The sequence below is a fragment of the Panthera onca genome, chromosome B1 (assembly GCF_046562875.1).
Source record: "Panthera onca isolate mPanOnc1 chromosome B1, mPanOnc1 haplotype 2, whole genome shotgun sequence".
Taxonomy (NCBI): Eukaryota; Metazoa; Chordata; class Mammalia; order Carnivora; family Felidae; genus Panthera; species Panthera onca.
This window is the reverse complement of record NC_138342.1, coordinates 119,740,948-119,768,406: the sequence shown is the minus strand read 5'-3', so window position 1 is coordinate 119,768,406 and position 27,459 is coordinate 119,740,948. Positions and strand designations below refer to the sequence as shown.

At 38.9% G+C, this 27,459-nt stretch overlaps 1 protein-coding gene across 2 annotated transcripts in view; it reads left to right on the top strand.

Moving 5' to 3' along the window:
• Nucleotides 1–27,459, top strand: part of RNF150 (ring finger protein 150) — a 293,201-nt gene that overhangs the window by 158,369 nt on the left and 107,373 nt on the right. For both annotated transcript variants that reach the window (XM_060654117.3, XM_060654116.3), the window contains exons 3-4: nt 15,446–15,517; nt 17,691–17,773. In XM_060654117.3, coding sequence (XP_060510100.1) covers nt 15,446–15,517; nt 17,691–17,773 — 155 coding nt within the window. The remainder of the gene's footprint in view (nt 1–15,445; nt 15,518–17,690; nt 17,774–27,459) is intronic.

The following is a 27,459-nucleotide window of genomic DNA, read 5'->3' as shown; positions in this document are numbered from 1 at the left end:
CATGTAAATAGCTCAATTCTTTTTTTGTTTTTTTTTAGACAGACAGCACAGGCATAGGAGTAGGGGGGAGGGGCAAAGGAAAAGAGGGGGGTGGGGGGAGAATCTCAAGGAGGATCCATGCGCAATGCAGAGCCCAATGTGGGCTCAATCCCATGCCCCTGGGATCATAACTTGAGCCGAAATCAAGAATTGGACACTCAACCAACTAAGCCACGCAAGCACCCTAAATAAATAAATAAATATCTCCATTCTTATGTAATTCACAAAGAGTTAAATCTAGATGTGGGTTTTTAGCTCAACTGACACAGTTTGAAATGAAATGGGATCTTTTTTCCATCTTTTCTCCAGAGTTATGGGAAAAGGAAAGCATAAAAATAGACTATAGACAAAGAGTCTGGCTTTCTTGGAGAGTGATTCCCCAGGTAGCAGTGGTTTTTAATTTATAGTAATAGGGTATGCACACAGAAAACAAACAAACAAACAAACAAAAGGGTGTATATTTAAAAGTAAATTTCTTCCCACCTCAAACTCCCTTTATCAACCTCCCTTCCTCCAGCTCTCTCCAGAGGCAGAAACTCTTTAACACTTCCCTTTCTAGGCTTCTAGAAGTTTCTGTGCTATATGTAACAAAAGTTGTTTTCCACATTATAGACAAGGGCTCTGCCTTCACATAGCTTGCATTGTAATGCTGTCAACAAGCAATACACATGAAAACAGACAGAAACCCACTCAGAGGCTAGTGCAGTAGTCAGATGACAAGTGATGGATTTGGACCAGAGTGAACAAGAATTCAGAAGGAATCTGATTAGGATCATATTTTTAAATCCTATGGATTAAATATAGAGTATAAAGAATATATCCTAGTTTATACCTGTTGTACCAGCCTAATTGTTAATAACTCCCCATTTTACTCTCGAAAGTGATAGTTTGGATAGTAAATTACATGTTTACCATATGTGTGAGAGAAAGAGAAGAATCAAGGATGCAATTAGGTCAGTTTTCACAGCATGAACCAAAATGGAAAAGACAGGAGAAGAGATCCTGAGGGGCTGGGAACTCAGAATTTGAATTTGCCAATGTTAAATTTGAGAAGCCTATTATATCTACTAGGTATCTTTTAAAAAAAATTTTTCATGTTTTGGGTTTGTTTTTTTTGTTTTTTGTTTTTTGTTTTTTGAGAGAGAGAGAACATGTGCAGGGGAGAGGCAGAGAGAGGGAGACACAGAATCCGAAGCAGGCTCCAGGCTCTGAGCTGTCAGCACAGAGCCCAATGCAGGGCTCGAACCCACCAACCCTGAGATCATGACCTGAGCTGAAGTCGAAGGCTTAACCGACTGAGCCTCCCAAGCATCCCTGTATCTACCAGGTATCTAACACAGACACCAGGTATTTCAATATGCAAGTCTGGAGATCAGGAGAGAAGAAGAGCTGGAGATAGAAATACAGGAGCCGTCACTACATAGATGCCATTTAAATCGCCAGGACAGGATGAGCTCCCTTGGAGACTAAGCATCCAGGAGAAGAGATCTAAAGACAGCTTGATGTCTGCTTATGTGGCCTCACACCCCACTCTCTTTCCCTCTATCATATTATTTTATGTATTTGTTTTCTTTCCAGTTCATATCACTATTTGAATCCATTCCCTCCTTGCCTCACACCTCACTTTCCCTGTGCATGCAAGCCTCCAGGGGGAGGGAAACAAGGAGGTTGGTTTGCGGAGACCAGCCACAACCTCACACTCCATCCGCACCCACTGCCCTCTGCTCAGGGTCCACTGGGACCTTTTTACACTCATGATGCTTTTCTTTTGTACAGCCCCATCTTTTCTTCCAGGCCAGCATCCTTTGGGGACCCTGGTCTATCAGCCAGCTTATGTATGCCTTAATACAGGGATTAATTGTTTCCACAGAGCTGAAAGGAAGTGGCCAGACTCCCAATTCCCATTTCTGAACAAGCCCCATGATGTGGAGAGCCTGTTGGAGCATCCCATATCGGTTAGGAGGCAGGTTATCGCAGAGCACACACAGGACCTTGAGGAGACTGCTTTTCATGTCACACTGTAGCCCACTGGAGCCTCATCTCTGATGAATCCTAGAATACTCAGTTGTCATAATCAGACATAAACCCAGACATAAATTTGACTCCCCTTAGGCAGCTTAGGCAAGGGTCTAAAATACTGTCAGAGCTGGAATGTCTGTTAGGAGCTGGGACCACTTAAAAGTAAATAGAGTTTGTTCTGTTCTAAGTGCTTTCTATATATGACATACTTCTTCTTAACTCTATGATGAAGGTACTGTAAGTATATCCCCATTCTTCAGGTGAGGAAACAGAGAAGGTAAGCTGTTGCCCAAGGACACACAGCTTGGCAGTTTTTAAAGCTAGGATCTTTAACATCTTTGAAATGCTCCATCCTGAGAATGTCTTATGCACCTCCTGGCGGTCCCAGCCCAGCGGGTTGGTCTCCTCCTGGAGATGCCATTCTTTTCCAGTTGTCATTTACAGAATAAGCACCACAAAAGTGCTCACTGTTGATTATCATTGTAGACACAGTTTCAGTCGAGACTTCTGCAAAAAAGACGTGCCCCATCTTGTGCAGGACCCAAAATTGAGAATGGTAGGAGGGCTGCTGTCCTTTCTAGATTTTTTTCCAGGGAATGTGAGTAATCCCTAAGAACCACTGATAATTCACGTTTTTCCAGGTTCATTCCTGTCTTTCTGGCAGCTCAACAGTGCACCTGCCACACATAAATTTTACACATCCATTTAAATCTTCCATGTGTGAAAGGAACTCACTGACATTAAAAACATTTGCAACATGTATGGCAAATTCAAAAAGTGAATTTCTTTGATATAGAATGTGTTCCTATAATGAGCAAAAAATGCCACAAAAGATGTTAAGATGATACTTGATCTAAGGAAGGCAAGTGGTGCCTGGAGGAGATCATTGTAAGCAAATTAAACAATCAGATGTCATTTTTTTGCCTGCAAATTTAGGAAAAAGCAAACCTGCTAAAACCCAATCCTGGGGAGGCAAGGGTGTAAAGGGCTCCATACTTACGATGATAGCGGGTTTCAGAAATTGGTATCATTCTTCTTGAGAGTAGTTTAGCAGTCTTGATTCAATTTGCTTTTTATTATTCTTAAATCTAATTTCTGAATAAGTAGTATATTCTCATGGTTCCAAATGCAAGGATAATAAAAAAGATTTGCATTAAAAATTCTCTTTCCCACCCTTCTCCTCCTCTAGAAACCCAAGTATCTCCCCAGAAGCACACATGGTAGTGATTTCTGGTGCAAACACGTTTCTGGTGCGATATTTTTATGAACACACACACATATGTACATGTTCTTTTCATCCTTTCTTACATAAAGTGTAGCACATTATCATTTGCAATGTTGATTTCTTTGCATCTTAGAGATTTTCCCATACCCTTTCATCAAGAGATTCCTTTCTTTTTCTTCCATTACACAGTGTAACGGGTTGTATCATGTCCCCTTGAAAATTCATACGTTGAAGTCATAACCCTGAGTACCTCGGAATGTGACCTTATTTGGAAGTAGGGTCATTGTAGGCACCATTACTTGAGATAAGGTCATTTAGGAGTAAGTTGGGATCCTAACCCAATGACTGGTTTCCTTATAAAGGAGGAAAATTTGGACACAGACACGCATACAGGGAGAACTCTGTTTGGAGATGAAGGCAGAGTTGGGATGGTACGTATACAAGCCAAGGAATGCCACAGATTGCCAGCAAACCACTAGAAGCTAAGCACGAAGCATGGAACAGATTCTCCCTCACAAGGAATCAATCCTGTGGACCCCTTGATCTTGGACTTCTAGCCTCCAAAACTTTGAGACCGTAAATTTCTGTTGTTTTAAGCCAAAAAAAATAATAATAATAAGGTTTGAATTTAATTGTGATTTGGGAGCAAAATAACAGGGTGGTAGGCAAGGCAGGATCATGAGGCAAGAGGACCATCCAGTGTAGTGAGTGCACAGGAGCATTTGAAGTCAGGAACCCACCTGAATCATAAAGGTAGGGACAGTGGTTATGCCCTCCAGAGCAAAGAAAGTCGGCCCAGGAGAGGAAGCTGCGGGAAGGGCGCTGAGGTGAAGGAGGTCTTTTCTGCCACACATGTGTCTGTGGGAGCAGCAGGCCGCTGGTGAAGGCACCAGGATGGCGTGGGAAGCTGCTTATCAGAGATAGAAAGGCCCTATAATGATTAGGAAAAACATTTTACTGGCCATTTGACACAAGTCTGGGTGACTTTTAAATACTGTGCCATATCTCTCTTTCTCTCCTCACGTCTTCGTGATGCCCCTGGATGAGTATGTTAAGAAAATAGCCCATTGATCCGCAGGGTGGACTTCTACATGCATAGCCTGGACACCTCTCCCCCTGAGAACCCCCGTTCCCGGAAAGCTGTGGATGGGAAAGCACAGTGGTAAGAACTGGGAGGAAGAGATACCTGGCCATCATTCTACTCATGCGGATGAGAATGCTGACCATCTGCCCCCAGAACCATAGTATTTAGAACTTAAAGGACATTAGATATAATGAATTTGAGACAGAGAAATGCGAAGTGAGGTTTTTGGGTTTTTTTTTTTTTTCATGGAGACACAACCAGGCTGGTGATTTCAAGTCAGAGTAGTTTCCACAAGACCAAGCTGCCTCTACAGACGATATTGAGATACTGAGGAGACCTGACCCACGGGGAGGGTGCCAGCCCCATTTCTGCCATAGCAGTGAACGTGGGGACTCCTCACCTTTCTACTATTTGAACTTTGGCCCTTTTTGGCATTAGAAGTAAGGACTCATTAAGTCCTTTAAAAAAAATTTTTTTTTTAATCTTAGAGAGTAAATGCATGTACAAGCAGGGGAGGGAGAGAGAGAAGGAGAGAGGGAGAGACAGAGAGAATGGGAATCTTAAGCAGGATCCATGCTCAGCACAGAGCCCAATGCGGGGCTTGATCCCGTGACCCTGGGATCATGACCTGAGCCGAAATCAAGAGTCAGATTCTCAACTAAGCCAACCAGGCATTCTGATTAAGTCCTTTCTACTATGTAGTTTAAGATTCCCTACCTCTGGGGGCTTCACAGAGTGTGCTAAGGATTCATCTTCATTCTACCCATCTAATGACATCCCAACTAGTAACTTCTTTTTGAACTTTGACATCAAGGGCTGGATGGGTGACAGACTTCTGATCGTGAACACCATTGTGCACTATGCACGGTCTCTCCTCCACACCTGTGTCCCTCATTTCCCAAATGTGCCACTTCTGCTGCCTTTTACTAATTCTTACCTGCTTTTAGAAACCCTACAGGATGGCAAAGCAAAACCAGCAAGCAGCATTCTTGCCCTGGCTGTGGCAGGTGAGCCTGTCTTCTGGTGATGCTCTGGGCATCAGTGTCCCACTCTCTAATAGGACATCCCATCTCAGATACAAGTAATGGGTTTGTGTCCTGAAAACCACAGGACTCCCAGTAGATGGAGGTTATTTCAAATACAGGCAGATAAACTAAGGTTCTTTTTGTTATTCACAAACAGTATTGCCTTTGAGGCTAATCCAAGGGAACCAGACCTGTTTTGTTTCATGTGAGGCCTGGTAATGACATTCAAACAAGTTTTCTTGAAAGAGTTACCTCTCTCGGTGAATACCTTTTCCTATTATTTGCATATACAATAGCCCATCTCCCTTTGATTTCATTTGTACATGCCAGTGTTCAAGTTAGGTTAGAACAAGGCAAGAAATAGAATATAAAACAAATTTGAATTTTACAGGGAAAGAAAAAGGAAAGGAGATATTCTGAGTGTCAGTCAGCAGAGGAAGGCCTACAGGTAGAGATGCTTCTGTCTCCTAAAGAAAAAGGACTAAAACGGTCCCTGATGTTGCTCTGGACAAAGTGCAGAGCCCTAGGGGGGCAGAAATGCAAAGACTGCATTGTATCCATGAAGTATTTAGTGCAGTATTTAGCCTTGAATTTGCTTTTTTTAAAAGATAATTCGGATCTGAAAGGATCTTTGATTCCCAGTTCTGTTCTTCATGGATGAAAATCCTGAGCTGGTAAAGCTGAAAATAACATTACTAACTTACCTGCTTTTACTAATAAGGGAAACTAAGGTCTGAAATGTGTAAGTGACCTGACCAAAGTCACAGTTACTTAGTGACAGAAATAGGACTGAAAATCAGATCTTCTAACTTTCAAGCCATTGCCTTCTCCTCTGCAACACCTTCCACAAAAAATAACCCTGATGTTTTTACCTCATGTTGTGTGTACACAAACAGCCTTAAGTCACTGCTGCATGAGGTCACCATGGCCATTAGAATAGTCTAATTCTTTATCCAGTTTTCTAGATTTATGGATGGTGCTCTACATCATAGAAATTGGACTGACTGTGCAAAGATTTCTGTCCTGTCAACCAGGCCTGGAAGGATCATTAATAAGTATTAAGAGTAAGGGAGGAAGTGTCTGAGTCACCTGTGGCCACATGGGGTTCCAGACAGTTGGGACCAACTCTGTTTATGGTCACAATGTCTTTCCTTCACCTAAAAAACATAAGAACAGTTAGTTATTTTTTCCACTTGGTGGTAGTGATAATGATAATAATCATGATTATAAAATATAGCAGTCAGATACAAGGGGCAAATATATAGAATTAACCAGTCAAATGAGATAGAAGAACATAAACTTGATCTCGATGCTCTGTTTTGGAATCCTTATTCCTTGGTGTTTTTGTTTTTGTTTTTGTTTTTTTTCATCACTGCATATCTATGTATAACACAGAGGGGAACATGAAGAAAGCATCTTGTTTTTCTCAGTTTCTTAAGTATTTAGGAGATAACTATACGTATTGGGTTGAATTGGAGTCTGTCACTTCCCATCTTTGTTGGCATCTATGTAGGACTTTCTTCTGTTAATTAACAGTTCTGTATTTATTTTCCATAAAGCTGTTTATCTTCACTGCCAGGAACCAGTAATCTTGGTAAATATTTTTTTTTTATATCTGTTTCAATCACATTGGTGGATATATTTAGTTACCAAGATGGTCCCACTCCTGACAATCTTTAGTGAATAGTATGATTTGGGTCTAGTTGGGCTAGAGAAAATCCATAGGAGCACCTTGGAGAAGAGGAAGGAAACCCTACCTGAAACAGAAGACCCGTGCAAATGTAAGGTGGCCCCTTGGTCTTCCATTAGCATTGTGTCACTCTGCATTTCTGAGAACCACAAAGGAAAGAATCTGTTTTGTGATAGACTTCTGGTTCGAACCCTTAGAATCTCTATTCAGGCTACATACAAGACTCAGTTTGAGCAGGGCCTATAGTTTTCCCTCTCACTTATACCTGGTGCGTTAAAAAAAACCCAAAGACAGAGGAGCCAATTACAAAAGCAACTGATTTGTTTGGGCCATATTATTAAGAATGTTGATGTTTTACTCATATTCTTGTTAGTTTTGTCTTTTGGAAATCCAATAATACTAGTGTGAAAGTTGTTGAAAGTGGGACAGATTTTTCTTGAATTCAGAAGTCACTATTCGTGTGTGTGTGATTTTCATGTCACTTAAAAAGAAACACAGACATGCAAATACTAACAAAATTTGACTACATGCAAGTGGCCATAGCATTTTTAAAACTTTATGGTGCTTTTCCTTTATTTTGCTAATCTGTTTTATAAATCTAGCACTACATGGTTGCCTGATTGTCATACATACCTCAGAAGTTGATTTTTCTGTATTCTCCAGGAATCAGGAACATCTCTTCCTCCACTGGTAGGGCTTTCATATCTTCTGTCAGCCTCTGCCCAAATGCTGTCCTTTTCCTCTTCCAAAGAGGTATATGTTTATTCTTTCTCAATAACATATCGAAGGAGGTTTGACTCAAGGAACTCCACGGGAAAGAGAAAAGAAAAAGCATGCCATTGTACCATTTCTCAGAATAATTACAGAAAACATGTTTTCCTGCCTTTTGTGAGGTATTTGATATCTTGGGGCTTCCAGGGAGGAAGGACTCATAGACCTGATGTTTAAGAGGACTTGATTATTTTCTTTTTTTAACTCTAATTTATCCATCTGTTAATTCTTCTACTTTGGGACTCCCATCTCCCAAATGACTTTATCCTCCACTGAACTCCTTTAACCTCATCAGCTCTCAGCCATCAGAATGCCAGAAATGGAATTTGTCTAATTCCTTCACCATTACCTCTGCTGTTAACCATAATCTCTGATTCCTTAATGTCCACATACTTTACATTTCCTGAATAGACACTTTTTTAAAAATAAAGGCAGCTTGCATTTTCCTTTAAAAGGGCATGGAAATGGCTTTTTCTGGAAGAGAAAAGGGGGATGTTTTTTAAAGACACCTCATCTTTATTCAGATACAGCCAAAAATGAAATTAAGTGCAGGCCAAAATTTAAAGTAGTCTTTGAACTTACCTTGTGTGCTCACCTTTAAGAAGGGCATATTTCATTTGCTAAAGAATTGTTTTAGAGAACTGGAGGGGAAGATGGCAGCAGAGTAGGAGGACCCTACGCTTGCCTCATCCCACAAATACAACTAGATAGATAGCTTATCTAATTGTCCTGAATACCCCAGAAATCAATCTGAAGACTGGCAGAACAAAGTTCACAACTAAAGGTAGAGAAGAGGCCACATTGAAGAAGGTAGGAAGTGTGGAGACATGGTTTGGTGGACAAACAGATTTTGGCCACCATGGTGGGGAGGGAGCCGTGGTCAAGGAGAAGGGTGAAGGACAGACCAACATATGGGAACACATGGGAAAAAAATCCCCATAGCAATTGGCCTGGAAAACAAGGCCCGAATTTCATGAGTTCTTGCAACCAGTGAGGCTTAAAGCCTGGAGTTTTAAAGGTCAGCATGCTTGGCTCAGGGAGAGCTTGGAGGACATTGGGGCTGCTGTTGGAGAAAAGGCAGAGAAAACAGCCTAAGGACATACAGCATGGAAACCAATCTGAGGAGGGCCTGGGGCACAGAGCAGGGAGATTGGCTCATCTTGGAGCATGTCACAGAGAGACAACATTCAAGGAGAGACCCCCTCCAGGAACAAAGGAACACTGGTGGGCAACATTTCCCTCCCTTGTCCCCCAGCATAAATAATGGCCACCTGCAGAAAGCAATGCAGCATAGACCCTGGCTGCCTAATTTGCTTACACCAAGCCCCACCCCCACTGTGTACCCTTGGAACTGCTCTTCTCAGTTACAATTGTCTCAGTCCTAGTTCGGCAGGCCCCCTTCCCCCAGAAGACTGGCCCAAACCCTGGTCCACACCATGTCTCCTAAACTGGGACTTTTGCAAGGCCTTCATTTTTGTGGCGGTGATGACAGGTCTCCTTTCACAAGCAAGCCAGAGCACACATCGTTAAAATGTGCCCCATTCAGGCCAGATACCAAACACTGCCCACAACAGGGAAAGAGAGCCTCTGCAGACAACTGGACTGGAGGATAAAGTGGCTAGGACACAGCAGCTAAGTGCACACAGCACACATAGGAGACACTCCTGTAAGTGCCAGGCCCTACAGAATAGGACATAACACTGCAGGGCACCACAGAACTTCTTCTTCATAAAGCCATTACCCTCAAGAATAGGAGACATAGCTGACTTTCCTAACATAAGTGATATGCACAATGGAGAATTTAAAGCAATAATCATAAGGACACTGGGACTTGAGAAAAAAGTGGAGGACAACAGTGAGGTCATTAATACAGAGATAAGTAATAACCTAGCAGAGATAAAGGGCTCAATAAACAAAATGAGAAACATGCTTGATGGAATGAACAGCAGGCTGGGAGAAGCAGAAGAATGAGTTAATGGCCTAGAAGACAGAGTTACGGAAAGTAATGAAGCTGAACAAAAGAAAAAAGAATCAGGCAAAATGAAAATAGACTTAGAGAACTCAGTGACTCCATCAAACATAATAACATTCATATTATAGGGGTACCAGAAAAAGAAGAGAGAGAAAAGGAGGCAGAGAATTTATTTGAGGAAATAATATCTGAAAACTTCCCTAACCCAGGAAGGAAACAGATATCCAAGTCCAAGAAGCACAGAGAGCTGCCAACAAAATCAACAAAGGCAGATGCACACTGAGGCATATTGTAATTAAAATGGCAAAATATAGTGGTAAAGAAAAAATAGTAAAATAAGCAAGACAAAAGAAGACAGTTATATACAAAGGAAAACCTATAAGGCTATCAGGGTATTTTCCAGCAGAAACTTTCCAAGCCAGAAAGGAGTGGGTGGCATGATATATTCAAAGTGCTGAATGGGAAAAACTTGCAGCCAGGAATATTCTACCCAGCAAGGCTGTCATTCAGAGTAGAAGGAAAGACAAACAATTTCCCAAACAAAAACTAGAGGAGATTGTGACCACTAAACCAGCCCTGAAGGAAATATTAAAAGGGACTCATTGAGTGGAAAGGAAAGACTCACACAGACCATACAGAATTCAAAATGGATTAAAAACCTAAATGTGAGATCTGAAATCATAAAAATCTTAGAATAGAGCAAGGTAGTAACATCAGCCTTGCCAAATTTTTTCTAGATAGGTCCCCTGAGGCAAGGGAAACAAAAACCAAAACCTATTGGAGCTACATTAAAGTAAAAAAAGCTTTTGCACATTGAAGGAAATAATCAATGAAACTAAAAAGCAACCTACAGAATGGGAGATGTTTGCAAATGATATATTGATAAACGGTTAGTATCCAAAATACATAAAGAACTTATAAAACTCAACACTATAAGACAAATAATCCAATTTAAAAATGGGCAGAAGAGGGGTGCCTGGATGGCTCAGTGGATTAAGCATCCTGCTCTTGATTTCAGCTTGGGTCATGATCTTGCAGTCCATGAGCTCAAGCCTTGCATTGGGCTCTATGCTGACAGTACAGAGCCTGCTTGGGATTCTCTCTCCCTGTCTCTCTTTGCTCCTCTCCCACACACATGCATGCTGTCTCTCAAAATAAATAAAAAACATTTTTTAAAACTGGGCAGAAGACACAAACAGACATTTCTTCACAGAAGACATACAGATGGCCAACAGACACATGAAGAGATGCTCATCATCACTGATCATCCAGGAAGTGCAAATCAAAACTATAATGAGATAATTACCTCACATCTGTCAGAATGGCAAGAAACAACAGATGTTGGTGAGGATGTGGAGAAAAAAGAACCCTTGTGCACTGTTGGTGGGAATGCAAACTTGGTGCAGGCACTGTGGAAAACAGTCTGGAGGTTCCTCAAAAAGTTAACAATAGAACTCTCCTACGATCTAGTAATCCCACTACTAGACATTTATCCAAATAATACAAAAGCACTAGTTCAAAGGGATACATGCATCACTATGTTTATAGCAGCATTATTTACAATAGCCAAGATATGGAAGCAGCACAAGTGTCCATCGAGGATAAAGAAGATGTGGTGTATATACACAATGGAATATTATTCAGCCATATAAAAGGAAATCTTGCAATTTGCAATGACATGATGGAGCTAGAGAATATTATACTAAGTGAAATAAATCAGCCAAAGAAAGACAAACACCATATGGTTTCACTCATATGTGGAGTTTAAGAAACAAATGAGCAAAGGGAAAAAAGGAGAGACAGAGAGGGACAAAAGCAAGAAACAGCCTCTTAACTATAGAGAACAAACTGATGGTTACCAGAGGGGAGGTGGGTGGAGGGATGGGTGAAATAGGTGATGGGGATTAACGAGTGCACATGTTGTGATAAGCATTGGGTGATTAAAATAAAAACTTTTTAAAACAACATTCCTTTTGGGTTGTGTCAAAAGAAGTAACTATTATATAATGAAGTAATAGAATATAAGCAACAGTTAAGACGGAAAAAATACGAATATTGTGTGTATAAGTCAGCATAAGCCACATTACAGACTTTCTAATAAAAGGACATGGCTTCACTTTTTTATAGGTATTCTTCAGAACTATATAAAGTGTCTCAAAAATTATTTTAGGCTCTTGTAATGCACTATTTCATCTCTTTCGTAAAACAGTAATATTATATTTATTAAGGTTGCTCTACCACTGGAATGATAATTTTACAAATAGATTATAAATTCCATGAAAATAGGGGTTATGCTCTATATTTCACTATTTTTCCCTTATAATCTCATCACACAGGATTATGCATAGAGGGGCACCTGGGTGGCTCAGTTGGTTAAGTGCCGATTTTGGCTCAGATCATGATCTTGTGATTCATGGGTTCGAGCCCCATGTCGGGCTCTGTGCTGACAGCTTGGATCCTGGAGCCTGCTTCAGATCCTATGTCTCCCTCTTTCTCTGCCTCTCCCCTACTCGTGTGCGCTCTCTCTCTCTCTCTCTCTCTCTCAAGAACAAATAAACATTAAAAAAAAATTTAAAGACTTATGCATAGAAAACAATATATTCAGTATGGTACATAAAACCTCATTACAGATCAACAACCGATTGTGATGCTTAGGAATGCTAACTCTGAACCCCAGTTAAACACACCAAAAGCAATTTCATTCTCTTCATTAGCAGACTTGCACTATGAAAAAATTGTACTCAATTATGTTTTGAATTTCAACAATTTAAGAAAAAATTTTTAAAGAATTGTTTAAATAAAATTAAATTTTGAAAAAAATATTTCTGGTTCCTTTGAGTATAATCTGTGACTGTTGTTTGAAAATAATACTTGCCACTTAATTGCTCTGCTTAGCCCTTAAAAATAAAAAACAGTCGATGTGATTTTGTTGGGGCCAGGTATTATGTAATACACATTAACACAATTGCAAAAATATCTGAGCTCTTGAATGAAAAACAATCAACCTTTGTTTATTTGGGTCTAGATTTCTTATTCTAAATGTAATATCCTACAGGTTTGTTACACTTACTCCTAGTAACTAGTAGCCTCGTCTCAATTCCTTTCGATTCCTGCTCCAGGTTTCTTTTCCAGTGGAAAGCAGCTCTTCGTTAAGACTGACTGGTTTTGCCAAAGCCAGGATCACAGCTTTGCTTACCTTACCACATATATTGCTTATAGTTTGTCCGTTAATTTTCCTGTTAACTGGCTAAATTTCATAGATGATTTTTCATGCTTCAAAAAAAATCTTTTGGTTTAAGATTTTAATTCACTCATCGAACATTTATGGAGTTTCCACTAGATTGTAAGCTAGAAAGAGCAGGAATTAATGTGTTTTTGAACTACCATTTTTTAAAGATTTTTAATTTTTTTAAGTATTCCCTACCCCCATAATGGGGTTCAAACTCAGAACCCCGACATCAAGAGTCACATGTCCTATCAACTCAGCCAGTAGGTGCCCCTTTTCACTACCATTGTTTCCAAAACCCTGGGACAAAATAACTAATTCAGAATACATGTGGACTAATTGTCAGTTATCAAAGGCAGCGTTACTCTAGGTGCTGGAACCTTCCTGAGGGAAATGTAACAGGGATAGGTTATACAAACAAATGTCACGTTGCAAATGTTATGACAGTGTTATGAAGCAGCGGGAACAGATTCCATAAGGTATAGACGAGAAGGATCTTCTGTCTTGGGAGACATGGAAGAAGAGCTCCCTGAAGAAGTGGACTGAGTTAAGATCAAAGGATTGTAGATCGAAACATTAGAGGAAGAAGAAAGGACAGAGAGTTCCATCCTGTTTAGTTTCATCTCAGTGTTTTTCCCTTTTACTCAATGTGCCCCCCACCATGGTATTTATCATTATAAACCTTCCTTGTTTTTCCTGCTACCTTAGTTTGCTAGCTACTTATGGACTTCTGCATAAATCTCAAGTGTATGTAGGTCTCCTTTTAGGGAACAACCAAACTTAACTTTTCTGTTAAAATTGCCGGTAATCATTTAGAAACTAAGGACAAAATATAAAAGAAAATGAATTAACAAGGAGAACACCTGTCTTCTACTTAATTTACTTATTTGCTGCGGTATGCTTGAGGAAGTACCATATTGATAAACACTTAATAGATTTTGGTTGGTTAGTTCCTTGGCTGGTTGACTGATTAGCTGGCTGGCCAGATGTTGGTTGGCTGCTAGCTGATTGGTAGGTTGGCTGGCTAGCTTGCCAGGTATTGGTTGGATGGCTGGTTGGCCACATGTCCGTTGATTGGCAGGCTGGCTGATTGGTTAGCTGGTTGGCTGATTGGGTGGATGTTGGTTGGTGGGCTGACTGGCTGGTCTGTTGATTGGGTGATTAGTGAATAATAAGAGTGGTAGTTTAGCTTTGGCTTTACAGTCAAACTTAATTCAAATTCTGAGTTTTCATTGACTATGATAAACAATTAAGTTCTGTAAGTCTCAGTTCTTTCTATAAAGTACTATTTTTTCCCATAGGGTTATTGTAAGAATGAAGGTGATATTGCATATAAAGTTTTAGCAGTACCTAGAGTATGTTAACTGTTTGTTAGAATATGTTCACAATTTTAAAGAAAAGAAAGAAGCTTGAGTATTATTTCCAAAAGGAAAAAATATTAAAGCAAGTGATTATTCTTGTTAAATGTCTTATTTATTATAGTCCTTCAAATATGTTTCACTGCTGCAAATACACTTCTATTACAGGATAGTACCTAAGAAGGAGTTGCTACATGTAGAAAACTCACAGGCACACAAGCAAATCTGCTTGACAGATTAAAACTTAATTCTCTCACCACACACCCCTTCTCCCTCTCCCCTTCTTCCTCATTGGTCTATCATTACATTATTGCAGGGCTCACTAGGATGGCAACTTTCCCTATCAAAAAAAGAAAAAAGAAGTGATAATATATTATTTGACATGAGTTACAGTGGTTACACAGGTGTGTGCTTTATAATTATTTAAGCTGAACATGTATGTTTTATGCATTTTCCTATATGCATACCCACTCTTAAACATACACAGAGGATGCGAAATTGGCATGTAAGAATGTGATGGAATAGGATAGTACAGGTGAGATATAAATCTAGGCTGGGTCTGTATAAGCAAAGGAAATTCCTTAAAATTCCAAATTGAAAGAAATACACAAACAATAAACCCTGCTTGTGCAAAAGGAGATGAAGTTTATTCCAGCTACTCCAGAATGACTATCTCCTTGTATAAGTTAAATGGCTAGAGTGGCAAGTTACTGAACTTAGGTGTGTGTATGCTAGTCTGCACAACTGTAACCCGCGCTGGAGTCCCTGTAGTGCAGGATTTTCCCATGTCATTTGTCACTTGCTTAACATTGTGCGTGAAGAGCGTCTCTCAATGGCAGAGCTCTTTAATAGACCTCAATTACTAGAACCACTTTGCACAAATATGACTGCCCCATCTCTTCCAGCCATCGTCCTTAGCACTCATGCCACTTGTGCATGATTTCAGAGATAGCTGGCCTGGTTTATTAAATGCCATCAGAAACAAGGTCAAGAATTACACATCTTTATTACTCACAAGCAGCTTTTGGTTTTTCAGCGCCGACTGGGAGATGCAGCAAAGAAAGCGATCAGCAAGCTCCAGGTCAGAACCATCAAGAAGGGCGACAAGGTAACAGCCTCTTTTCTTTTTGGTAAGGGGCTATCTTAAAACAGTTCCTGACTTTTCTGGCAGCCAGGGTAGAAGAGAGGGAAGGGTGGGAAAAGGGGATATGTGACAATAGCTCTCCTGTAAGTCTGTTATTATACCCATCTTTATTAATATAATTTAAAACAGTTAATAAGATACAGGCAATAGAACAACTAAGTCGTTGGACAGAATATATAAGACATTGAAAAGTAAGGATAGGAAAAACAGGTGGAGGTAGGATGCAATTTGTACACAAATATATTACCTGAACTGTGTAACAGAAATGGATCCCAAATTTAGGTTGGGGCTTCCCAGGAGCCAAGGCAAAGAAGGAAAACATATTCAAGCAATATCTAATTACCTTATTCTGGTGTCCCACAAGGTAAAAACCAAATGGTTGTTCCTGGTGTTCCAACTTGAGAATATTTGTCCATAAATCCTTGCAAAAAGGACAGTGTTATATGATGAGTGATGTCCTCCACTGATATTCAGTCCCTCTGAATCTAGCATCTAGAACCCCAAAGTCATTGCAGCAGCCTCCCTAGCTGTAGAATGATGACATAAGGCCAAGAGCAAAAGCATATCTTTTTTAAATTCACTATAATTAACATACAGTGTTATACAGTAGTTTCAGGTATATGACCTAATGACCCAACAATTCTATACATTTCTCAGTGCTCATCAAGATAAGTGTACTCCTGGGGCGCCTGGGCAGCTCAGTTCATTGAGCCTCCGACTTCGGCTCAGGTCATGATCTCATGGTTTACGGGTTTGAACCCCATGTCGGGCTCTGTGCTGACAGTTCAGAGCCTGGAGCCTGCTTCAGATTCTGTGTCTCCCTCTCTCTCTGCCTCTCCCCCACTCACGCTCTGTCTCTCTCTCCTTCAAAAATAAACATCAAAAAATTTTTTAAAAAAAAGATAAGTGTACTCCTAATCACCCTTATTTGTTTTACCTGTCCCCTCACCCACTTCCCCTCTGGCAACTACCAGTTGGTTCTCTGTATTTAAGAGTTTGGGTTTTGTTGGTTGTTTTGTTTCCTTTTTTTTATTTTGTTCATTTGTTTCTTAGATTCCACCTATGAGTAAAATCATATGGTGTTTGTCTTTCTCTGACAGACTTATTTCACTTAGCATTATATTCTCTAGATCCATCCATGCAATCACAAATGGCAAGATTTCATTCTTTTTTATAACTGAGTAATATTCCATTGTGTGTGTGTGTGTGTGTGTACACATATATATACACCACATCTTCTTTATCCAGTCATCTATCAATGGACACTTGGGTTGCTTCTATATCGTGGCTATTGTAAATACTGCTGCAATGACCATATCAAAAGCAGAAGCATATCTTGAGGAGGAACAATAAAACAGTATAGTCCAGGCCCACAGACTTCTAAAGGTCTCTCTTCTCCCCAGAAGAAATTATAGAGCAGCGGATTGCAGTACATGTATTTGGGGCTCCTTGGGCCATTGTAAGGGATTCTCAACTCTTACATGTATTGTCTTTAGTCTGAATAATTGATTTGTCTCACTACATGCTGCTGTTTTTCAACTATATAAAAAGACTATTGAGCTTAATAAGATGAAATTCATTTAATTCATTACTAAACTTAAAGTATATTTTTTCATTACTTTTTCCCCTCAAACAGAAGAATAAAAGAACAGGGACCACCACATAAGTCATATACAATGGGGTATTGAAAGAGATTTATATACTTGAATAAAAAGTTAAATCCATTGTTCTGGAGTTGTGTACATAAGATTCCCAAGGAGGTGATAGATGAAATATCGTTCAGACAGTTCTCCCTAAACGCTATTTCTCATCCTTGAGCTTTTGATGTCACCTCTAATTATAATAAATAGCATTCTCAGTGATGGTATTTTTAAAAATTGCTTTCTCACAATTATAATAAATAGCATAATTAGTAACGATACATTAAAAAACCGTTCCCTTACAAAAGCACTTGCAGTGGAACCCAGAAACAAAAAGTGGAGGTTGGAAGGAATGGAAACTGAGCAATTTTTGATTAAGAAAATGGCAGCTGGGCCATTGAAAGCCTTGCTCCAAGCAAGCTCTCCTTGCTTGTTTGGATATTTCCCCAAGAGCTGAAGCTACACAAGTAGGTTCATCTGTATTTTCTCTGTTACAGGAAACAGAGCCCGATTTTGATAACTGTGCAGTTTGCATTGAAGGGTACAAGCCCAACGACGTTGTACGGATCTTGCCCTGCCGGTGAGTCACTGGGCTGCCTGCTTTTGAATGGGGTGTGCATGCCGAGTGCCTGCTGACCTCCCTGGCTCAGACCTGCATGGCCTAGCCCAGCAAGGTCAGTCTGCCCAACCATTTCCGGGTTTAAGTATCAAACAATCAAAAACCTTGTTCTTTTTGTGTGACCTTTCCCCTTGAAAGCATTCTTTCTTGTGAAATAAATATTTTTCTGATCTTCCTTGCACCAAAGGATGAGTACTGTTATTCATTCATTAGAACCTCATGATACACAATTTGATGATATGGCTCCAAGTAAGAGCTTTCTATAACAACAAAACTGTGGTGTTTAGAATCAGTTCCCACTTTCACAAGTGCTGTTTTAATATAATTAATGAACTCTTAAAAGTATGCTGTGAATACTCATGAAGGGATCAACAGCCAGAATATGGTCAGGAGTACCTGGGAAGTCAAAGGCAAATTCCATTTCCCTTGTTTTTGTTTTTTTTGGATTTTTTGTTTGTTTGTTTGTTTGTTTTGTTTGTTTTACCAGCAGGAAGGGAATGTGACAGTCACTCCAAAACTCCTAGAATTTGGAAATGCCAACAGGTCTAGTTGCAAGAACTCCCCAAGTGATTTCCTGTATAACCCTAATCCTTCTCCCTAATTGAAATTCACTGTTAAGGTATTTGAATTTTTTATATGGCTAAAATTAAATAAGTTTAAATACTTCAATGAAATCAAATACTTCAAGACTGCATAAAAGCTGTCTTCCTATAATTAAACAGCTTTTTTAGTGTTGTTGTTGCATCTGTGAAGTATCCTAGAAATAAAAAAATTATCCCTTGAAGAAAGATTCTTCACTTAGAAAGATTAGCTTTAAAAATTCTTAAGAGTATTTAAGTAAATAAAGTAGATAAAATACACAAAGATATAAATCAGGGCACCTTTAAGAACTGTTTTTTAGACAAACAAAAGAAAATATGCCTGTAAAGGAATTAGTTTAATAATCCCAAAATGACAAAGAAGTGTCAAAAAAAAGGACAGCGTATGCAAATAAATGCAGAAACTCCCAAGGGGAATGGATCTCTTCTGAAATGCTTTTAGGCACATTGATCATCAGGAAAGGGCCTGGAGAAAAGTACACTGTGCTGGCCCTAGCCAGATTCTTCCCTAGGGATTCACTTTCCCTAGTTTATAGATGCTTGACTGTCTCTACAGCAAAATCATAAACTGGGACACGTGAAGACTCGATGGGTCTTCCTATGAGGGAATGTATCAATTCTCTCTTCAGACATTACATTTGGTGTTTCCTTGGTGACTTCTAGAAACACTGGCAAAGAATGGCAGGCGGTGTGTGAGCTACAGAGATGCTGCTCCAGAGGTAGCATTTTTTTATGTCTGCAATATTTTACTAAGGGTTTCATAAAGCCTCATAGAAGCGAGGAACGTGCTTTGCTTCTGCTTGGTGTATGTTTAGAGCTCTGTGAGGGTACTACTAAAAAAAATATCAAAGCAAATTTAAGTTGAATTGAAACTTTTTCTTGAGAATATAAATGTAATTAAGAAAGTCTGTTTTAAAAACTATATATAGCATTACTTTAGCTCTGTAATCCATATTGCATAAAGTGACTTCTTCATCTAGAGCTCTGTCATGTACATTCCATGTTACTGCGTAGAATTAACTAGAAGCTGCATAATATCCAAGCCATAGATGTACCACAATTCAATTTACCATGCGCCTGTTGTGGAACATTGGCTGATTTCAGTTCTTAATTATGACAAATTACATTGCTTTAGCAGTGTTTAGATTGTCATCATGTACTATTCCAGATCTATCTCCTACAGTATAATTTTTGGAAATACTAACCAAGGAAATAGCATTTTAATATTTACAAAAAAAAAATAAAACTTTAGGAACTTCAATTATATTTATACTAGCCCTTGCCCTAGGCCAGTTCAGTTTGGCCTGAAATTCTTCATTTTTACATTATTATTTGGTTCTCAGCTCATTCCTTGATTCTTTCTGCTTCAAGCTTCTTATTGTCCATCTGCTTTTATTTCCTTATTGTGGGCCCTGCTTTAAATAACAAAATAACATTGAGAATTACCAAGTACAGGTTAGAGTTCCTTATTGTTTGATCTTAGATGAGCCACATATATTTGCTCTTTGAAGAGCTCATCCATTTTTTCCGTGCTGACTTTAAAGTCGAGATATTTTGATGCCTGTTGCTTGTTTCTGCCAGACAGTCTGCGCTAATGGATGTTATCAAACAGATGCACTGGCATTTGCTTTTTGCTACATAATTTCCTCTGGGGTATGATTAAGCCCTAGCTCCTATGAACTTTATAGACTCTCTTTCTCATTATTTCCAGGCTGACTCACCCACAGAATTTTTTGCATCCCCTCAGAGTATAAACAGTTTCAAAAAAAAATCTAGATTTTGTCTTTCTTCTTTTATACTCTTTTCTGCAGCCTCCTAACTTCTGACATACCAGGTACATCACTTCTCTATTGGGGTCACTTAGGGTGTCTTTCCAAATCGCTCCAGGATATTCTTGTACCATGATTTTTTCAGAGTCATTCTCTTGTTTGTGTCTTTTGGAAACCCTTGCACAAATTAGGATGAATTAATAAATGATCTCCCTTCCTTATCTGTAGTCACGCCGATTACTGAAGTTAAGTCATGCACATATGCACTTACCATTTTCCCCCAGGGGCCTTCTCCAGCACATGCACAGATGAGGCTCCCTGTGGGGCCAGACAGACATGCACATCCACAGCAGCACACAAAGCACCTCAGGGTCAGACAGGTCCAACTTTTGTGGTTTGGGTTTGATCCTAATACACCACTAGGATGTTTTCCAAACAACTTTGATTTTGCTTACAGCATCTATATGCCGAAATCTACATTACAGTTTACTTTAGGGCTGGTTTTGGCGAGTCAGATTTGTACTTGTGATTATGATTTTTAGCTACAGAAGATATTTTATTGAAGCACTGAATTGAGATGTTATTGTCTTCTCTTGTCCAGAGAATAAGTTGGGCTCTCAGATTCTTCCCGTGGCTTTTATCCTACGATGTTCCTTTTCTTCAGTAGTTAACCATTTCAGTCTATTTAGCTACCCAGTTTCAAACACTCCGGCTCAAAAAGAATCTGACCTCCTTGGGCAGAGCGAAAGTCTGCCATTAAAAAAAAGAAGAAGAACGAAAGAAAGAAAGGAATATATGCATCCTTTCCCTAGGTGCCTGTAGAATTATTTCCTTTCTCTGATGGATCCCTACAGCATTATCATTAATTTAGGAGGGTATTAGTGTCTGCTACTGTCTTTTCCTTTGACTTTGGGAACTCTTGTATGTTGTAGGAACAATTTTAAAGGGCCTGAATGCTTCATTTGAAACAATAGACATTTATTTTGTGGCCGCCGTGTGCCAGGCATGGTGTGAAGTACCAGAGTTGAAAACTCTGGCATGATCTCTGCCCTAAAGGAAATCAGTCTAGTGTGGAAGAGAGAGATGTGAGTTTAAACAAGCAATCACAATTCAGAGCGATGCGTACAACAACCAAAGCAAGATGGATTTTAAAAAGTTGGAGGAAGCAAAGCTAGGCACAAGAAAGGCTCCACAAAAAAAGTACATTTTCACACTAACAGCAGTTTGCTTTGTCTATTACATCTTCATTATAGAAGATTGGTATACTGGATAAATATTTAATTATCTGACTCCCTCAGCGTTAGCAGATAACAACTGCTAATATGTGTGTATGTTTCCTTGCTTTGATTTGCCATGCCTATTTTTTCAAGTTTGAGACACTACTGTCAACATCGTTTATTATCCTCTTTTCACTTAATATTCTAAGAATATGTTAGAAATGGTTCTAGATTATTAGTGGCTCATTTTGACTTTCCTTTGGCCTCTGACTCTGTAGGCAGAAGCTGATCAAACTCTAAATTAAATAAACCAACCAAAGCCCCTGGCATGTTGGTGCTTATTTAGAACCTGCTCCTCAAGAGTCCAGATGTTTTCACAGGCCAGTCAGAATATTCTACTGAGGTTAAACAGGAAGGTGTTCTGGCTCCCGTTAGCTTGTTTCTTAATAACCTGTTGAGCTCTTCGCGTCTCACCATCCCACCCCCCTTAAAGAAAACAGACAAAAGCAGTTTTTCACATACAGATGATATCATTGGGTTATGCAGAAGTGATCCGTGGAAGCAGCATGCCCTGCTGGCTCCCTGTCATGACAGTTGGATCACAGATAACATCCTCTCAAACTAATTATCATCTTTGGTAGATATGCCCCCACTTTTACCTTGCTCGTAAACAGAGTTCCCATGCAACAAATTCCCTCATATAGTCAATTTTGTAAACAGTGTTTCCTGGAGGACACTGTAGGAGGCAGTCACTACCACCTGTGCTTTTACTGAGGTCTTTGATTTTGATATTTTAGAGCAGGGGTTAGTGGTTGGATAAGGAAAGCAACTTAGTTGTAACACCTATCCCAAGATAGTTCTGGTTGGGAAGTGTTGCGCTTATACTGTTTAGTGTTGAAGCTTCAAGCCAGCTTCCAGTGTTTGAAGGAGAGCAGCAGGCAGGGCTGCTCTGAGCACCCCCTGAGTCAAGGTCAATGAGTGGCCTGTGGGTCCAGGGCTTGTCCAGGCTCCTGGTTCTTCACAACAGGATGTCATTTTTGTCCTGAGCAGGGTTACCTGTTAGATCAGATAATTCTGGAAAGGGTTGGGGGGATAAAAGATACGTAACATAAAATTGACCTTTTTAACCATGTTTTAAGTTTATAATTCAGTGGTATTAAGTACATTCACATTGTTGTATGATCACCACTACTGCCCTTTTCCAAAACTTCATTTTCTCAAACTAAAACTCTAACCGTTAAATGTTAACTCCCCATTCCCCTAGTCTGGAGGGTTGTGTGTGTGTGTGTGTGTGTGTGTGTGTGTGTGTGTTGTATTTTTAATTTAGCCTTGACCTTTATTATAAAGAAAATGTCAGTGAAGAAACCTAGATTTTGATGTAAGCATCTAATTTAACTTAAAGTTGGCTAACTAATAATCAATTTTTACATATTCAATTTAAAACCTAACAAAGAATGATAATTATTATCATTGTTGCTATTATTATTCTTGTTACTATTATTACAATACTAATATGATGTTACTCTTATTATGATTAGGACTATAAGTGCTCCTGTTACCATTACTAACATCATTACCACCATCCATTCTTTCCTGGCTTTCTGTAGTAGCTTTCTCACTAATCTTCCTGCTTCAACTCCTGCCCCTTAATTATTCATTCTGATAAGTCTATTTTTAATTATCCAGCTAGATTAGCTGGACTCCAGGTACTTTTTTAGCAAGTACAACTTTAAACTCATTAAATGTATCAAAAGTGTGATTTTTAAAAAAGTCTACTCTTTGGGAAGATTTATTGAAATATAATTCAATCCTTTTGTTTCTCTGAATATACATCTGTAATAAGGTAGGTTCACAGAAATCCAGAAAACCAGAAATCCTGCCCTATTACACATATTAGCTCCTCAGGGAGAATGGAGTTGGCTGGTGCAATTGCCAGCATTTTTATCAGGGATTGGTTGCTGTAAAAAGCAATCTTCAGAAACTTGCCGTTGTGTCTCTTGTTAGGATTTTATTCCATGACTTCTTCATGGGGCTTTGCCAGAGCAGCTCATGTACAGAATAACCACACTTCTTCCAAGCAAAGGAATGTTTTTATATTGTGGGTAATGAATTATGATACCATCCAGATTTTTTTCTGTTTGTCGGTAGAAGGCCAAGAGCCAAATTTGTGGCCCACCCCTAGCCAAAATGGATTTTTTAGCTTTATCCTTGACCGTTTTATGTCTCCATTCTTGTTTTAATTTCTTCTTTTTCATTTATGGCACCTTTTTGAATATCTGCATCTCCTAAGTCACCTTAAGTCGTTTCTAGGATAAACATTTTCCATGTTTGTAAAACTTTATCAACATCATTTTCAATTAACATATAATGTCTCATATGTCATCATTTATTTGACTATTTTTAGACATTTAAGCTGTTCCCCACACATACATATTTTTTGCTATAATAAATAACACAGTTATAAATAGTTATGTGTGTAGACCTTAGTTGATATTTCAGATTATTTCCTTGTTTCTGGGGTTATGAATTCAAATTGCCTAATTGTTGCCCATGAAGCTTTACTGAAGGAGTTTTCTAATAAGAGGTAAGAATGTCTCAAGCAAAGATAACTGATGCAACCTATAATTGACAGATTATAGTGCAGGAGTCGGGGATGATGGTGGAGAGGCAGGCAAGCCTAGATCATTGGACCCGAATGCCCATCTGGATTATAGCCAGGGGCTGAGGGGCTTGCTGGGTTCAGCTTTTGCTGTTTACATTGCATGCTGGCACTATGTGGAGTATAACTCAGAGGGATCTGCCAGGAGTCTGAGGACCAATTAAGAGACTATTGCAAAGTCAAGGTAAGAAATGCTGGGGGCCCGAACTGGAGTCAGGAGAGATTTGGGAAGTAAACCCAGCATGAGACAGCATTTGCAACAGTTGAAAATGGCCACCCGTACCAGCTGGTGATTGGTAGATACATCTGTAATTGTTTATATTTAAAACATGTGCATATCTTTGCATTTTGATTCTAAATAATAGGAAAAAGTCATGCAGGTATCGCACTGTTGCTCAAAAACCATAACAGAAGAAACAGATTTCAAGCACTGAAACAGATTTAATCACAAAACAAATAAACAAACACCTTGAGGACCAGCTTTGGCTCACCTAGGCAAAGTTCCATTTTGGAAAGATGATTGTTGGATTCTGGGTGGTAAAATATGCCACGTTTCCTCTTCTATCCATTTTAGGAATGAGACTAGTTGGGGACATAGAATTTATCATACTGCCTTTTTTTTTTTTTTTTTTTTTTGAAACTTAAGTCTACATTTTTACAAAGATCAGAACATGAGTAACAGCATTTGTTTTGAAAGTGATGAAGTGGAGATTTAAACACAATAATATGCCAAATTATAAATCAAAAACAGAATAAGTGGTTACTGTTAGAGTATAGAACAGATTTATAGTGAAGGACAAATGAAGCTTATATTTGCGAATTGATACTCTAACTTACAAAAGAATTTCTGGTGACATTTCAGTATCTGAGGCAGATAGAACCTAAAAGGGTGAGGCCTGGAGATTTGGAAAAGGAATGCTTTTGAGGTCAGTTGAAAAGTCAAAGCTGACATTTGTTTTACTAGTTTTGATGAGTTCTTTGGAAGGCCTGTTACGTGTGTCAACAACTGACGAGATGATCGTATGTCCACTCTGTCCATCTAACCAACCCAACAGCCAGCTGCTTCCCTTTCTCAGCTGATGTAACTGACATATTTGGAACATGGACCTAATTATTGGCTCCTCAAATACTATAATCCATTAACTCCTGTGCCCTAGGACAGGTGACATTTTCTTCTGCCAGAGAAGCAGCTCTGGGAGACATCTAGAATAAAGTACATGGCTAACAGTAGAGGGATCCATTTGTAAAGCTGTCTGAAAAAAGCATGTATCCTAAGACTCCCAGAGTACTTGCCTGGCAAGGCCCAGCCTCCTTAAAATCAAATTAATAAGATGTACTGAGCTAATGGAGGTGTAAGCACAGTGCCTACACCAAAGTGCCTTGCTAAACAAACAGTGGCTTTCATCCAATGGGAAACTGTTCACTATGTCTCAGAAAATATCCTTGTTTTCATTGGATGCTTCCAACCAGATCCACCTGGGCATTTCATAGCCTCCCCTGCTTCTCCTGAAACTCTGATGTGAAGTCCAGATCTTGGATGACAGCCCAGAGCAATACCACAGTTCAACCCTGATATTCATGATAAACTTGTCTTTTTAGGGGGCACAGGGTCTCTCATTCACTCTCCCTGCAAGATACTACAAGACCATAATGAACAACATAAGAAATCGTTCTAATCTCCTATAAAAAATGAACATCATTTTAATATTTGAAAACTTTAAAAATCATAATCAAGTTTTACCGAAAGCACTGAAAATAGATAGTAGTTCCCTTAAGGTTTTTAGCCCCAGGGATCAGTCTGATTGTAAGATGAGTCAAGTGTACTGAATGTCTGTGTGAACAGAAAATTCCAAACTGTTTATGAGTAAAAAAAAAAAAAAACCTATAAAACTCTGTAATGTGATCAGGATTCTGACTATGAGTCCTATAATTCATGAAGTGGAAAACAAAGGGGTAATTTCTGGACAGGCAGCAATGGTCTATCCTGACTTTACCCTGCCGTGACCGATATATACGCTTGATTAGGAACAGATTTTTTTCCAGCTTCCTTATTTGTGAAAAGAGTGATGAATGTTGGCTGATTTTCATGAGGTTTGACTTATTCTTTCATGCCCATGTTATGCAAATTAGATTATTAGTCATCATTTTCACAGCTATTTCTTTATACATGTGATTTTAAAAATAACTTCAAGGTTTTATTGCTAATTGTGGGAAATTTTGAAAATAGGGAAAAGTATAAAGTAAACAAAAATAATCTCACCACCCAGAAATAATCATTATTCATATTGGTATATTAAATTTTTCTAATGGATATATATAAACATCGCATGTATATTGGTAAACCTTGTAGAGCCAGACCATTAATATAATTTTTTTCTACTTTCTTATTTGACATTAAAAAGTAAGCATTGGTGGGGGATGGGCTAAAAATGGGTGATGGGCATTAAGGAGGGTACTTGTTGGGATGAGCACTGGGTATTATATGTAAGTGATGAATCACTAAATTCTACTCCTGAAAATAAATAAATAAATAAGCATTTTTCTATAACTTTAGAAATTTTTTAAAAATACTTTAGTGGTTGCACAATATAGTCCGTTGTTGGAGTTTATTTAATTGTCCCCTGTTGTTCAGCAAATAAATTGCTTTCAGTTTTCATCATTATGAAATCACGACCATTTTAATTGTTTATATATACTATTTCTGTATTTGTCCCTTAGGATATATTCTTAAAAGTCAATTTACGGAGTCAAAAGTGATTTTGAAGGATCTTGATAAGTTTTGTTGAACTGCTTTCCTAAATGGTGGTAACAATTTACTCCCCACCAGCAGAGGTGGGCATGCTTATGTTAGCGAACCTTTGGAACCATGAAGTACCACGGTGTAAGCATCTTTCTCATCTGATAGCCACATATAAAGATAGTGCTTAGTTTTAGTTCCCACATCTTTGATTTCTCTGAGATGTTACTGTGACCTACCATGGTACTTCATACTTAGTCCACTGTTGTTAACTAAACTCATAAATCATATCTAATGTAAATTGCCATCGGCTATAAGATGGTTCATAATATCAGAGATGTTAAAATGGGGGGGAGGAAATGGTATGGCCTAGAATTGGTAAAATGCGATATTAAGTAGTTTTAATATTTGTTTTCATACTTTTAGTACATAGTGCTTTTTCTCTATTTTTATTTTGTTTTTATAATCCTTTTTGATTAACAAAAAAAGCACATTATAAAAGTTACGAATTTTCATCTGGTTGCTGATCTCTTTAATGCTTCCCTACCAAGAAATAAGATAACTGATCAATTAATTATTTTTCAAATTTATCTGAAATTTATGTAGGTATAAAGCATCTCACTCATTAGTCATTGTGTATGAAAACTATTGTTTACAAAACTCATT